This window comes from Aspergillus fischeri, genomic scaffold, assembly GCF_000149645.3.
Source record: "Aspergillus fischeri NRRL 181 1099437636245 genomic scaffold, whole genome shotgun sequence".
Taxonomy (NCBI): Eukaryota; Fungi; Ascomycota; class Eurotiomycetes; order Eurotiales; family Aspergillaceae; genus Aspergillus; species Aspergillus fischeri.
Window position 1 is genome coordinate 1,537,074 of NW_001509773.1, and position 13,248 is coordinate 1,550,321.

A 13,248-nucleotide genomic window follows, 5' to 3' on the forward strand; every position below is an offset into this window, starting at 1 on the left:
AATATGCCTTTATATCTGGGAAGCAAACATTATAAACCTGGTTACCTGACATGAAACCCCGGTACGGCAAGCCTACCCTTCCAGACTTGGGGCTGTAGTAGGAAGAGCTGCAGCCGTATCAATGCTGCCGCTAGACCCAGCAATAGGGGAGGGTTCTTTAGGATCATTCAAAGTGTCATCAAGCTCGCAGTAAGGTCGAGTGCACGTGGCTTCAGGATAACAAGTGCAATCGTTTCCGCAAAAGGCACTTCCATGAACGTGGTACCCTGAACAATACGCTCCATGATGTTCACAAAAGTAAGTGTTTGCGCGAGTCGAGCAATTGAGATGATAGATTATTGCTCTTTTCTGGAGTTTCTCGAGTACTTCGATTTCGGGATTCGAGGTAATGGGCAGGGCTAAGCCCACGGCTGTGAACACACATGTCCATGACATGAGAGTGTACTATCGCCAGTTAGAAGAAAAAAAGATGGAGAGATGTGATCAAAGAAAGCTAGACGAACCTGGAGCTTCATGTTGCCTAGTATTCTAATGGGTAATGGAAGAGCAAGGATCTGTCAGTGCTGGACGCTGTTAAGTAACTAATATACCAGGTCTCTCATCTCAGGTTTGGGTATGCCCCTTTATAGCTTCTATACCAGGCCATTCACACCTCGGGTAGGTCGGCTCCAGAAAGCCATAACTCATCTTTGTCGAGTTATTCTTCTGTGATTTAGCGTGGTAGAGCACATTTCACATGCGACATTGCCTCCAACTCATTCCTGCATTGTAGAGGCCTGGGACAGGTCGTGATAGTTAAGAGAGCAGGGAATAGATGAGACTAGCGCTTTACTTGATAGTATACTACCTTCTAATATATTATAGGCATGCTTCTTTAGATGCAACTTCATGTACGCGAGGTTACATAGGCAAATGCAAGTTGACTGCGGCAACATTATCGCGCTGAGACATTTAGGCAGCACTCTAATGGCTTCTTAAAGTGCCCCCTAAAGCTTTATTTAATCCCTGCATTACCTGCGACTGGTGTAAAAGTAGAGTCATATGACGCAGACCTGCTTGCCTACATACTTAAGTTAATGGTATAGGTGCTTATGCTTATATAACCTGCCAGAAGACTAAAGAGAGTAAGGTAGGTAGTCTCCAATGCATCTTCTTCTACAAATGTAATCCTAATAGATTCAAGAGTTGGAACATCCCGTCTCTAGCCGCCAGGTCTTCACCATCTTCACCAAAAAGACTCTACCTTAATAGTCATTCTCTCAATATGAGACACCTCACGCAATGGCATCCGGAACACAAAGTCCCCATTGTGGACGGCAGATTCCAGGACCCAAACACCGGCGAGATTCAGCAGAATACCCGTACAGATACGTATCTCGGTCCTCCCTCTGTACATGTGATGTGGTTCAACGTCCACGACAGCTCTTCATTCAGGGGTCTCGGGGCTACATTCAACGCGTCGATTAACGAAGTCTTCATTACGATTGCGGACCATGTGAGAGACGGGGTTTATAGCATTATCAGCCTCAATGCGAGCTTGTACGCTGTGACTGTCGTCTGCGAGACGGACAAGGCGAGGGAGGAGGTTGGGGGTGTGATACAGGGTATGCAGCGGCGTTTGAATAGGGATGTGGTAATTCCGGAGGGGGAATTGGATGCTGTGAGGACTTGGAAGGAGGAGATGGGGTATGATAAGAATGATGTGGTTGGGGATGGGAGTTGGGGGGCTTCTGGGTCTTCTTGAGTATGCGTGGTTGCATTGCTTCGTCTGTAACACTGGTCATAGGTTCATTGTGTCGTCGCTGTCTGATATTTGTTGTCGCCGGTACGTCGAATATCAAGATGAGATGATGAGCGTGATGATCAAGAGAGGGTGCAGAGATGAGAAGCTGGAAGCAACGGCCATAATATCAGAAAGTTAGGGTCCTTAAGGGCTAAAAATGAGGGTCCGAACAAAGCGCAAAAAAGTGAAGAGTGCATCATCCGTGAATCGAACACGGGCCTCGTCGATGGCAACGACGAATTCTACCACTAGACCAATGATGCTAGTTATCATCAGACGTTTCCTTTTGAGCTCTATTCATCATAAATGTTTGGTTTCTCATAATAAGGTTGATACTTGAAGTGCTCACTGAGGGCTTCTATGCGAAGGTGACGACTATCCGGTCAGTCGTCTTCTTCAATGGTCATCGAGCGAGCGTTAAGCTTCACTAAATATGAGGGATGTCCATTTCTTAGCTACCAACCTCCTCATCCACCTCAGAAAGGATATAATGTGGTTCGTATAAATAGGGACTGTTGAAGTGTGGGTAATTTCGGATGTAGCATTCCGGAAATAAAGTTTTCTTATTTGGTTTCCTGCAGGGTATATACGATATTAGGCTGTTTTTCCATCTTTGTCAGTTCATAGATAGATTGGCTGCATCAAACTGACAAGAGGAGATAGCTACGCGCTCATATTTGCCCAAGAACAGACAACGAAGTACCCTCACGATAAACCTCAATCAAATTCTTCACCCACTCGGCTCTCGTCAGTTCACCCTCCCCCCCCTCGGCCATTTGCTTCGGCAGCCGATGCTCCAAAACAACAACTCTCCAAAACTGATGTGCCTGGCATATCCGGATCCGCATATTCTGCTCCTCGTACTTTGTCATACAGGCCGAGCAGAGGTCTATGGCCGGACACTGCTTGCAGATGAAGCGTATGTCGGACTTTGGGATCGCCTTTTCACATACATCGCAGTAGGCATCGACTTCAGCGTATATTGCGCCGGCGGCCTGCTTGTCGTCGAGGTACTGGAAGCATTTGGCGAGAGTGTAGACGTTTGATCGGTCGCCTTCCATGATGCGCGTGGCAAGGCCGACGACACTGGATTTCAGGATGGAGATCTGCTCCTCTGCCGACGTGAGGGATGTCATCGAACTATGTCGGCTGAGTTCACGAAGTAGGTCGCCGGAGTGATCAATCGATGCCCAGTCAATCGCGCTGCGGCCGTATACATCTAAGCAATGATATTCTGCGCCTCTCCGCGCGAGACAAGCCACAGCTTCGGATTTGTCGCTGAGGATTGCATAATGAAGGGCCGGGATTCCGCGATGCTTCCCGTGGTCTGTGTGGAGGCCGATGTTGACATCTACTTTCCGGTGGACAAGATTCTCGATGATACGGGCTTCTCCTATGATAGCAGCAACTTCCAGCACCGTACGGCCGGCTGCGTCCCGTACCATGTAATCTAGGCCCTTGGCGGTATATGCTGCGAGGAGTCGATCGCAGACGACGTAGTTCGCTGCAGCGGCGGCTGAGTGTAACGGCGTCTGCCCCAATTCATCCCTTGCGGCGATATCCGCACCAGCGTTTATCAACATGGTGTATATCTCTGAATCTGTGTGGGAAGAACAGTGGTGTAGCGGTGTCCTCCCGTCTCTGTCACGTGCATTCACATTGGCACCTCTTTTTAGCAGCTCGCGGGTACCCTCACAACTTGTGCGAGCTGCAATAAGAAGTGCGGTGTCGCCATTATTGTCTCTCGCCTCGATCGGTGTTCCCGCCTCCAAAAGTGGTGGAATTGACTTATACCTGTCGTTAGCCGCGGCATAGTGCAGCGCAGTCTTACCGTCAGACGTAATAGCCAGGGGTTCGGCTCCATAGTCCAGGAGGCACGTAATCAGTCTAGGCATGGCGCTGTGTGTGGCGGCGTCATGCAGAAGTGAGGTGCCATCTTGCCTCAGGCGGGCCACATCGGCTCCAGATTCAAGGAGAAACTTGAGGGCCTCGGTGCGATTGTGGGTGATTGCACCACAGGCTGCTGACTTTCCTTGATGGTCGACGCGGTTTGGATCAGCTCCTAAACGAATGAGCTCCCTCATGGAATATAGGCAGTTATTGATCGTTGCTAAAAACAAGGGTGTTCTTCCTAAGATGTCGGGGGCCTCAATATCCAGTCCAGCGTCGATTAGAGGCTGGATGACTCTAAAATTGTCTTCAGTAGCAGCTACATGCAACGGCCCTGACGAACCTGCTCGTTTGTCAATCGCAACGTGGGCTCCTGCATCAACCAGGGCTTTCACCAGTTGGGCATTTCCGAACTTAGCGGCCAGGAACAACGGTGTTCGCGAGTGCGGGTCGAGTGCGTTTATATCGGCGCCCGCTTGGATGAGTCGCTCAATCATCTCCTGAGGCCTCCTGAGGCTGATGCCTATGTGCAACGGTGAGACCCCGTTTTCATCGAGAACACTGGTATTGGCTCCAGCATTGAGCAGAAGCTCGAGAAGGGGAAGAGAGCCATAACGCATACACTGATGCAACGGAGTTTCACGAAGTAAGGTGGCAGCGTTGACATCAGCGCCGCTATTCAGAAGAAGCTCCACGGCGCCCAACTGGTCGTTTGCGCAGGATAGATGGAGCGGCGTAGCACGCTGGTCATCTCTCGCACTCACATCGGCGCCGTACGAAAGTAGCAGCCGAACAAGGCCTGCTTTGCCCATTTGCGCAGCAATATGCAAGGGCACGTCTCCCATCCTCATCCGGGCGAGGGGATCCCAACCAAACTCGACCAGCAGCCGGATAATTTCAGAATTGGCTCGGTAGAGAACGCTATATATCGTATCCGCAGATAAGTTCTGCAGAGGTGAGGAGGTCGTCTTCGCAGCAGCTTCCAACAGGAGGCGGGCTGCACGCACGCGGTCCTTCACTAGCGCAATGTTCAACGCCCTCATCCATGCACCATCTTCATCGGGATAATGTCCAGGAGCAGCATTCAATAAGATACGTAATGGCGCTAGTCGCCAACGAGTCACAGCTATTGACAGGGGTGACTTGAGCTTGGTTATCGGCGTGGAGGCGCTAACGCTAGGCTCAACGAGGATTTTTAGGACCTTAGGCCTATAGCGCGTTATTGCTGCCAGAAAGGCGTTATTCTTGCCGGCGAATATTGAAGGGTCTGCTCCATTATCGAGCAACTTTCTAACAGCTGAGATCGGGCAATACTGGATCGCGCGGATTAGTGGTGATGTTGTTTCGCCCACGTGTTTGGCTCCGAGCGCATAAAGTCGGGGGGACAGCAGGGTGTTGAACAGCTTTGCCGTCTGAACAAGTGAATTGAGGTCTTTCAGCCAGAGATGGTCTCCTATGTCCAGAATAATCTCGGGAGGAAAGCTGACAAGCTGGGTCGCTGTGTCTTCCATTGCGTGGATGGAGGTGAGAGGAGAGTTGGGACTTTGGGGAAAGTCAATCCGAGTGGGCGACTCAGCTCAAACTCGGGCCTCAGGCAGCAAGGGCCTGCCTATTCTCAACCTTCAGCCGAATGTTCATTCTACCAGGCGCCACCTGTGCCTAATCACAGCGGTCATTTTATAAAGATATTACATCGGAGGATGCAGAAGAAATAGGTTGCATTAATAGAGCTTTTGATACATCAACCAGACATATGCACATATTAACAACCTAGTGTCATGTCTGGCCTTATTCTGACTTAGGTCTCTTGGAGCTGCCAAGCAGGCGGCAAAGGTTTCAAGTATTAAACAGGTTATCATCACCTTTTTCCTATCTGCTAACCGCTCATATGTAAAGGGGATTGCCAGCCAAGGTACGGGTTATCTAATCAATCAATTGATGCCCCGCCGCCTGACAGGCACTTAACCTCTATTTATCCGGACCTCCCCTCCCGCAGGTTTTCAAGAAACAAGTTGAGGTCAGACTAGTCAATTTTCGCCATAGAGCGAAAAACTTCTACTAATGCCCAGACGACATTGTCAGTCTAGGTCTCATCATGGGTGTCTACAATGTAAACGCCGGAGTGTCAAGGTACAGTAGGCTGTGGCCGTTCCTCATTACGTGAGCGTTCGAGTTTTAACACGGAACGCTACTCAAACCCAGTGCGATGAGCATCGACCGAAGTGCAGAAATTGTGAGCGCCGACGGAGTACGTGTGATTACGCTTCGTCTGGCCGCTGGCAGTGGAGGGTCGATATCCGAGGAAGCCGTGGCGAGCCATCCATTCCAGAATACAGAAGTCTTAACAACAATGCCCCGGATCAACCCCGAGCTCAGAATCAGCAGCGAGAACATCAAACACAGGAGGCGAATATCCAACATTCCAGGTTGCTCATACATTGGACGACTGCAGTGTATCAATCGGTATCTCGGAGCAGGGATGTGGAGTGGCTTTGGCAAGTTGTGATTCCAAACTTATCCTTAACGCACCCATGTCTCCTGCATGGGATATTTGCACTCTCCTCTCTTCATCTTAGCCTCTCCGCAGCAGATTTTACAGATCGTGAAGATCTGCTGCAGAGTGCGTTGAATTATCACAGCCAATCAATACAGCTCTTCGCTCCGACCCTGGAGGACTTGACCCGTTCGGATTGTAACGCAGCATTTTCTCTATCACTCATCTTGATCCTGTTCTCGTTCGCTGCCCCCTTATTGGTTGTCAGAGATTCTGACTTGGACTCTATATATGAGTTGTACCAGGTCTGCGTATTCGTCAAAAAGATGATGAATTTCTCGGTGGGTATCTATGGGACTGTCAAGAGTGGAATTCTGGGTCCGCTGGTCCACATAGATGACCCCGTCTCTGAGTTGTCTGGCTCTCCTCTTACGGCCATTGCCTGTCTGAGTGACCTAAATTTTAGGGCTTACGACAGGAATCCCAGTCATGAATTTCAGGTGTACCAAGAAGCAATCGATCGTCTAGTAGACCCTTTTGGGAAATTAGGCGATCCCGGAAGTCATCGGCTATCAGGGGTCTTTATGTGGGTCTTCCACGTTCCTGATCGGTTCTTTGAGCTGGTCCGAAAGAGGGATGCTGTTGCCCTCATCATTCTCGCTCACTTTTGTGTTGTATTGCACGACTTACGCAATCATTGGTGGATGTCTTCTTGGGGATACAAAGTGGTCGTGGCCATCTACCGGACCTTGGAGGTAGATCTCAGGGATTCGCTTTCATGGGCTTTATTACAGATCGGGTACACGGGCGATATTTGATGGAATGCACTTGCATCAGAATCACAATGTTTCAAGTTCACCCACAACTAAAGAGGTAGAACCCGTCGTTTATCTATATTCCTCAGACGCTGTTGCGCTTAGCCTCACGTTCATTTTCATCCCATCGATGGGTTTTGCTGTCACCTGTAACGTCTTTCACGGAAGAAGTCAGCCAACAGAATGCGAATGCAGGTCGAGGTGGAAGTGATGTAATTACATTGTAGAGCTTGGATTTGGTCTCATACTGGCCATGAGAATTGAGAGCTGGCTGCCCATTTTCATCTATCGCGATCTCCCCGAGTCCCACTTTGGAAAAGTCATACCGCCTGACCACTGACGCCAGGATCAGACGAGCCTCTATCATGGCCAGTTCTTGCCCAATGCAATTGCGTGGACCTCGTTCAAAAGGGCGCCAGGCGCTCGCTGGTCCGGCAAATCTTGCCTCACGGTAACAATCATGATCTCTGTATTGACTCAAGTGCATATTCAATTCATTATCTTGCAACCAGCGCTCTGGGACAAACTCGTCCTTGGACTCGCCGTACACTGTCTCGTCTCGTTGGATGATTGTCGCACAATTATATAGGACCAATCCGTCCACGCAGTAAACCCTCCCAGTCGGCAGCCTCAATGTGAGCCGCGATCCTCGTTCAGCGTATCGCGCGCTCCCAGACGGGGGGTAGAGGCGGAGTGTTTCTTTAATGACAGCGGAGGTGTACCGCAATTTAGAAAGCAGGGCTGTACCATCCTCCGAAAGCAGGATATTGCTCACAGATCTGGGGGAGGTATCTGGTCCAAAGATAGAATCGAGCTCACGCCGGACCGCATCCATTGCCCTGGGAGTTCGGCTGAGTTCATATAAGGCCCACTGTAGCAGAATACTGGTCGTATCATGGCCCGCGAAAAGGAAAGATTTGAGTTGGTCACAGGTCCGATCCATAATAGCTGGTGTCAGTTCATTTGCATCCTGCAGCATGAGTGTCAGGATACTGCGAGACCCCAGACGTGTCGATTCTTTAGTCTGGGGGGTTCTTTTCACCTCTTCAAACGTCTCGGAAATAAATCCTGTCAGAAGGGCATTCAATTTGCTGACTAGCTTCCGTCGGCGTAGTCTAACTAGCGGCGCGGTCCAGATGCCCCTCTGACTACTGTATGTAGAGCCGATTTCTTTGAATATTTTGACTATTTCACTTTGGCGATCCTCTCCTAGTTGGGCACATAAGTTGACACCCATAGTCACCGCACCTGATAACAAGAAACGCGGCGAAGTTAGATATCCTCCTCACGCTAATCCAGGTACATGTCATACCGATGATGTCAAAAGTCAAATTGGTACACAGCTCATTCAGCATGAAATGCTCGCCGGATGCAGCGTATTGGTCGAGGATATCGACGAAGAGTAACGTCTTTTCCACCATACATGGGAGCAACGTCATTAGATTTCCTGCTGAGAAGCCGGGATTAAGTCTAGCACGCAGGTCCCTCCACTCACACCCCTGTTGGTTTATGGATTATTAACTGAGGCGTCACATAAAGGTATTGCACAGAACACCTTACCTCAGCAGTAATGATTGATTTCGGCCCGATCAAGTCAACAAATGCCTTCGTCGTGGGCGATTTCGGGACGCTATATGGAAACATTCTGGACTGCCTTGAGATTTGCTCTGCGACTTCATGGCTACAGACCACACACATGGGCTGTCCCAATGGCCAGAGATCTAGAAGGAACAATGGAGGTTTGCCCAAATGCTCGTAGATCTCTGAGAACACAATATCTACCTCAGGAGTCAGTGTCTAGTCGGTAAAGAATCATGCACGGCGGAGTTGGAAACTATATGCGAGTACCAATGTGTCTCTGGGCTTCACCACTGGTGATAAATTGATTTAGTGCTCCCAAATGTCCCAGGATCGCTGATCGCTTTAGCTGCGGCAGATCGGAATATTGACGGCGACGAAAGTGGATCTTTTGGCACACATACGTAAAGGTTGCTACGAATAGCAGAGTAGATAAGATGATATGTTGGGACATGGCATAAAATGTCAGTAAGCATAGAGAGTCCAATAACGGATTAGAAGAGCGTGTGAGACCATAACAAAATAGCCAAAAGAGTCATATATATATAGCCGTGATTCTGATCCCATGGGTTACGGTCGTTGTGTAAATGTTACAGACCTCGTAAGTTTCGTAACAATTACTTGTTTCGGGTAGTCAAACAAGTATCAGTACATCACCCCGTTCCCAAAGTAGTTGACTGGTAGAGAACAGCAGAGACGGATCCCACGGTGTGACAAGTGAGTGCTCTGGGGGTGAGGATCTAAATTCAGAATCTTTTCGTCCACTAGAGTTATGAATTATTCATACTCCAGATTCACCTTATTAACAGCGTTGTGCTGCATATTTGGTGAAATATATTTTAGGGCTTACCTCTTAGGGGCCCTTTAAGGCCACTCTAATTATTCTCCTTAGTAAATGGTTAGAATTGTAGCGGGCAAGGTCCGCTGTATGCTTGAGCCTGTCGGCACTCGCGAGCTGCCTCAGGCACTAACTACTTTTGGCTCTGGCCGATATACATGACTCTACAAAGACATGTCCAACTTGGACACTAGCTATCGGCCATGTGGTAGTTAGTTATCATACTAATTGATATAGTAAGCAGCCCTATTATATAATCTTACCTCCTGTTCTCACACTCCTTTTTATGTTTGGCAGCTTTGGCTGCTGCAGCCCTAGTTAGATTCCTTAGTGATTTCTTACTGTCCAAACCTAGGTCATGGGTTTTTAAGGCTCCTAGCCCATGGCATTAGAGATCGCTCGCTCCATGATAGTTAAAAAAAAGAGAGAGAGAGGCACAGACAAACCAGTGAGAACCAGCCAAACCAACAGAACCAGATGTACAGACTGAACAAAGCAGCCAATCAGTTAAGAATAACTACCCCTTGAGTAATGTACTAGCAGACTTTAACTTGGGGGGCAGTGGCATGCGTATAAAAGCACCTAATGGGGACCATGAGAGCCGTCTAGTAGTGAGTAGGCGATGCCATATATTAATCAACAACACCCGCTGGGGGAGAGTCATGATATCCAAAAAGAAAAAAGGTACTGCAAAATGAAACTTACTGCGATACGTTGTTGGTATAATCGGCCCCAACATAGCATTAGACCAGTGAATGAATTTAATATTGCCAGTTAACGAGAAGGAAACGTGACTGAGGCCAAACTTAAGAGCATAATATCCTGCACGACACCTTTGGCGACCTGCTGCCGCCACCGTTTGGGGGGTTGTTAAGGTTTCTACGAGCAAGCAAAATGGGCGAATCTGAGGCTGGAACCAAAGGGCAAAGCCCACAAATCCAATTGTCTGTTGGCGAAGGTTGACTAGTACTCTATATCAACTTCTGCCACGAGCCCTATGCCATTCATGCCGAGGTGTCAACTGCATTTTCCTCAGCCTCAAGTAGCAACAAATATGCGACATAATAGCGCAATAAGACCGCCGCACCGCGAAGGGCATTCTCTTTGGAAGATTCGTCAAGGAATGGAGCTATGCCATCTACAGCCCAGAATAGGTAGAGGACAGTCGACGCGTACGTTTCCGGACGCTCACATCGCTGCAAGGCCTCGCCCAGGTCATCTATCAAGCGCAGCAGCGACTCAAACATGACCCTGTTGGCTTTTATGTCATCCGTCTGGGCCTCGATTGTCTGTAATCTCAGGTTCCCTACCGCGCCGATTTGTTCGGTCAACTCCCTCAATAGTCCGGGTTCAGGAATATCCTTGACAGTCAAAGGGTGCTCCATAAGGACTGGCAACCAGGTGGCGAGGCGGATTGCAATCTCCTCTTTTCTCATCTCGCCAATGCACTTGCGGGCTAGTTTGCGCGTCTCCTCGCGGCCGTCCTCGTATAGAATCAGCTGTAACAAACCGTGTTTATCGTACATCATTGCCGACAGGAGCTTTTCGGCGAGATGCTCGGCGCTATGTCCCAGGGCGTCGGAGACGTAGACGCCGCGGCGGAATTTGATTGACGAAGCCGATGGGGCCGCGACTGCGACGTCACGCCAGGCTTGTAATTGCTCTTTTGAGAGGCGCATACCAGAGGTATCGATTATTTGAGTTTTAGCAGAGGTATTAGTTATTTCCGCAATCTTGGCTTCGACGCGCTCGGCCTCAGCTGAAAGCAAGGCGAGGAATGTGTCATTCGAGCCTGAGCCCTGATGATGCATCATGAAGTCGGTAAGGGTCCCAGGTAGGTCGTCCGTAGATAGTCCAGTAACAAGTGCACCAGGATTATCGCTAGCGAGGTGAAAGGCAGCGCTCACGCAACTTCGAGGTTCGCCATGTGGAGTTCGATAGCGATGATGCACCAGTCCGCCAGCCGCAAAGAGTAATGTCACAGGCTCTTCAGGGTACTCTATCTCCACCACCGTGGGGCCTTGGCCTGTGGCCTTTTTCTGGAAGGCAAAGAGCCGGTCTATAGCCTCGTGGCTGCCGAAAAGGTTCTCCCTTTCCGTTGAAAAAGGCGTGCCGGATCCGTCGATAAATATATCACGGTTACCGCGGTGAGTACCGGGAAGGTAGGCGAAGTTCTGACCTGACGGACCCTTTGCTTCGCCTTTTTTCCAGATTACAAGGACTTTGTATTCATCTTTAAAAGGAGTATTGTCGATATGGAGCATGTTGTCTTGAGCATTGGCAGACAGAGGGACCGTATCCTTGCCGCGCATGTCTATGATGCGAACCGCACCGCCCATACAATACGCAATCAAAGCCACGAGGAGCGGATGTACAAATGCGTCATTGTACTCGAGATTCTTGATAAAGCCTGGATTGCCGGCTAGGTTAGCGTACGAGTGGAGGAAAGATGCGCTTCCTGTTCGTTGTTGGATCCCCTCGTAGTCCTGGATCAGCTTCTCGAATCTGCAGACATCAATGAGGCCGCCGAACAAAGTGCATCCGTCGGCCTCAAGAAGGTTTGCAAGCTTGATGAATTGGGTCTCGGTGTCGTTGTTCTTCCACACCTGGCGAAGTTGGCTTAGCAATTTAGATCGAAATGCTTCTTTCGCGTCGTGACTAGGCCCTCTGCGGTATTTGACTGTGTCAAAGTGAAGCCCCGGAATAGCAGCGTCTCCCTTGGCGCTTAGATGCAGAAGGTCATTTCTTTGTTCAGGGATAGGTCCCAAGAACTCGAAGGTTTGCTCCGGTGTGGGTTCTGGTCCGACCTTGACCTGAAGTGGTTGCGGGGCGACTAGAAAAGCCATGTCTTAAGTCTTTACGTTGGTTTGTGTTTGCCTTGGGTTATAGTATGAATGAATATGAGAAACGAGGTGTAATATCTGCAAGTGTTCTGCGCGGATGGCCCTCGCTTTATACCACATGCCTGATTCTACGGTGTCAATGTATTAAGTCGCACCCAAGTGTGCAAGCCTGGAGCACATTCGAGTAAACGTTACCTGACTACGGTCAGGGCTTGTGCGTCATTTTTGCTATTGGCACACATCACCGGACTGCGCTTTCGAATATTCATCGACTGGATGGAGAGGAACCAGAGAGACAGACGATGACGGCAACTAGGCGCTACAGTATTCATGACCAGGCAACCTGGAGCCATTCGGTGGCACTAGGGCTGTGCAATTCAACCTTAGATGAGGCGGATGGAGGGGTATGCGGCGTCGAGAATATACAGGCACTTTGCTTGTGAAGGATGCCCGCGGAATCAGAAACCAAAAGGCGCACTGTCAGAGAGAGACCTAGATAGCTTCGTAGCATGGTGCACATTCACTCCCCCAGGGAAGGGGTAGGATTATCCACGCGAAAGGACACGATACCGCTACGGGCTATGTTCCAGTGGTTACGCTCCGGGGCAACAGGCACTGCAAGCTAGGCGTCGGATCGAGCAGCATCTCCAGTAAAATGAAAGAGGCAGTGCGTCAAGCTGAAAGCTAATGCGCAGTGCTCGGTGGGCGCTAGAGTGAAAGAAAAGCTTCCAAGACCATAAATGCAGAGACTCGGCGCAAACATGTCATGCCCGAAGGGCTAGAGTCTGCCAAGGTGCAGGATGCGGGGTTCTCAGCCTCGCGTCTATCGAGATGCATATACAGAGCCTCGAGAAGAGAAGCTATGAGGTTATTCTGTCACGTGGAACTCAACAAACTGTTTGATCAGCAGGACTGTTGACCGTATCAACGCCACACAGCAGTAATTCCATTGGTTCTGCCCTGGCTGTCGGTGAAAAGTCATCCTGCATGTACAGACAAGGCTACCG

General features: G+C 49.6%; 5 protein-coding genes and 1 non-coding gene across 6 annotated transcripts; 2 read left to right on the forward strand and 4 right to left on the reverse strand.

The window, feature by feature from the left end:
• Positions 1-1,264: 1,264 nt before the first annotated feature.
• Positions 1,265-1,744, forward strand: NFIA_106730 (uncharacterized protein; the record flags this gene model as incomplete). Its single annotated transcript, XM_001267081.1, has 1 exon — positions 1,265-1,744. One exon carries the CDS (start codon positions 1,265-1,267, stop codon positions 1,742-1,744), a length of 480 nt encoding a protein of 159 aa, XP_001267082.1.
• A 231-nt stretch (positions 1,745-1,975) lies between these two features.
• On the reverse strand, positions 1,976-2,046 carry NFIA_106740. Its single transcript has one exon. It is a non-coding gene; the product is annotated as a tRNA-Gly (tRNA).
• A 408-nt stretch (positions 2,047-2,454) lies between these two features.
• NFIA_106750 (ankyrin repeat protein) lies at positions 2,455-5,184 on the reverse strand (the record flags this gene model as incomplete). Its single annotated transcript, XM_001267082.1, has 1 exon — positions 2,455-5,184. The coding sequence occupies one exon, from the start codon at positions 5,182-5,184 to the stop codon at positions 2,455-2,457; it is 2,730 nt and encodes a 909-aa protein (XP_001267083.1).
• A 695-nt stretch (positions 5,185-5,879) lies between these two features.
• On the forward strand, positions 5,880-6,985 carry NFIA_106760 (uncharacterized protein; the record flags this gene model as incomplete). Its single annotated transcript, XM_001267083.1, has 2 exons — positions 5,880-6,175; positions 6,250-6,985. The coding sequence occupies 2 exons, from the start codon at positions 5,880-5,882 to the stop codon at positions 6,983-6,985; spliced, it is 1,032 nt and encodes a 343-aa protein (XP_001267084.1).
• Positions 6,986-7,067: 82 nt separating this feature from the next.
• Positions 7,068-8,219, reverse strand: NFIA_106770 (uncharacterized protein; the record flags this gene model as incomplete). The annotated part of the gene is made up of 1 exon (XM_001267084.1): positions 7,068-8,219. One exon carries the CDS (start codon positions 8,217-8,219, stop codon positions 7,068-7,070), a length of 1,152 nt encoding a protein of 383 aa, XP_001267085.1.
• Positions 8,220-10,402: 2,183 nt separating this feature from the next.
• NFIA_106780 (uncharacterized protein) lies at positions 10,403-12,244 on the reverse strand (the record flags this gene model as incomplete). Its single annotated transcript, XM_001267085.1, has 1 exon — positions 10,403-12,244. One exon carries the CDS (start codon positions 12,242-12,244, stop codon positions 10,403-10,405), a length of 1,842 nt encoding a protein of 613 aa, XP_001267086.1.
• Positions 12,245-13,248: the final 1,004 nt, after the last annotated feature.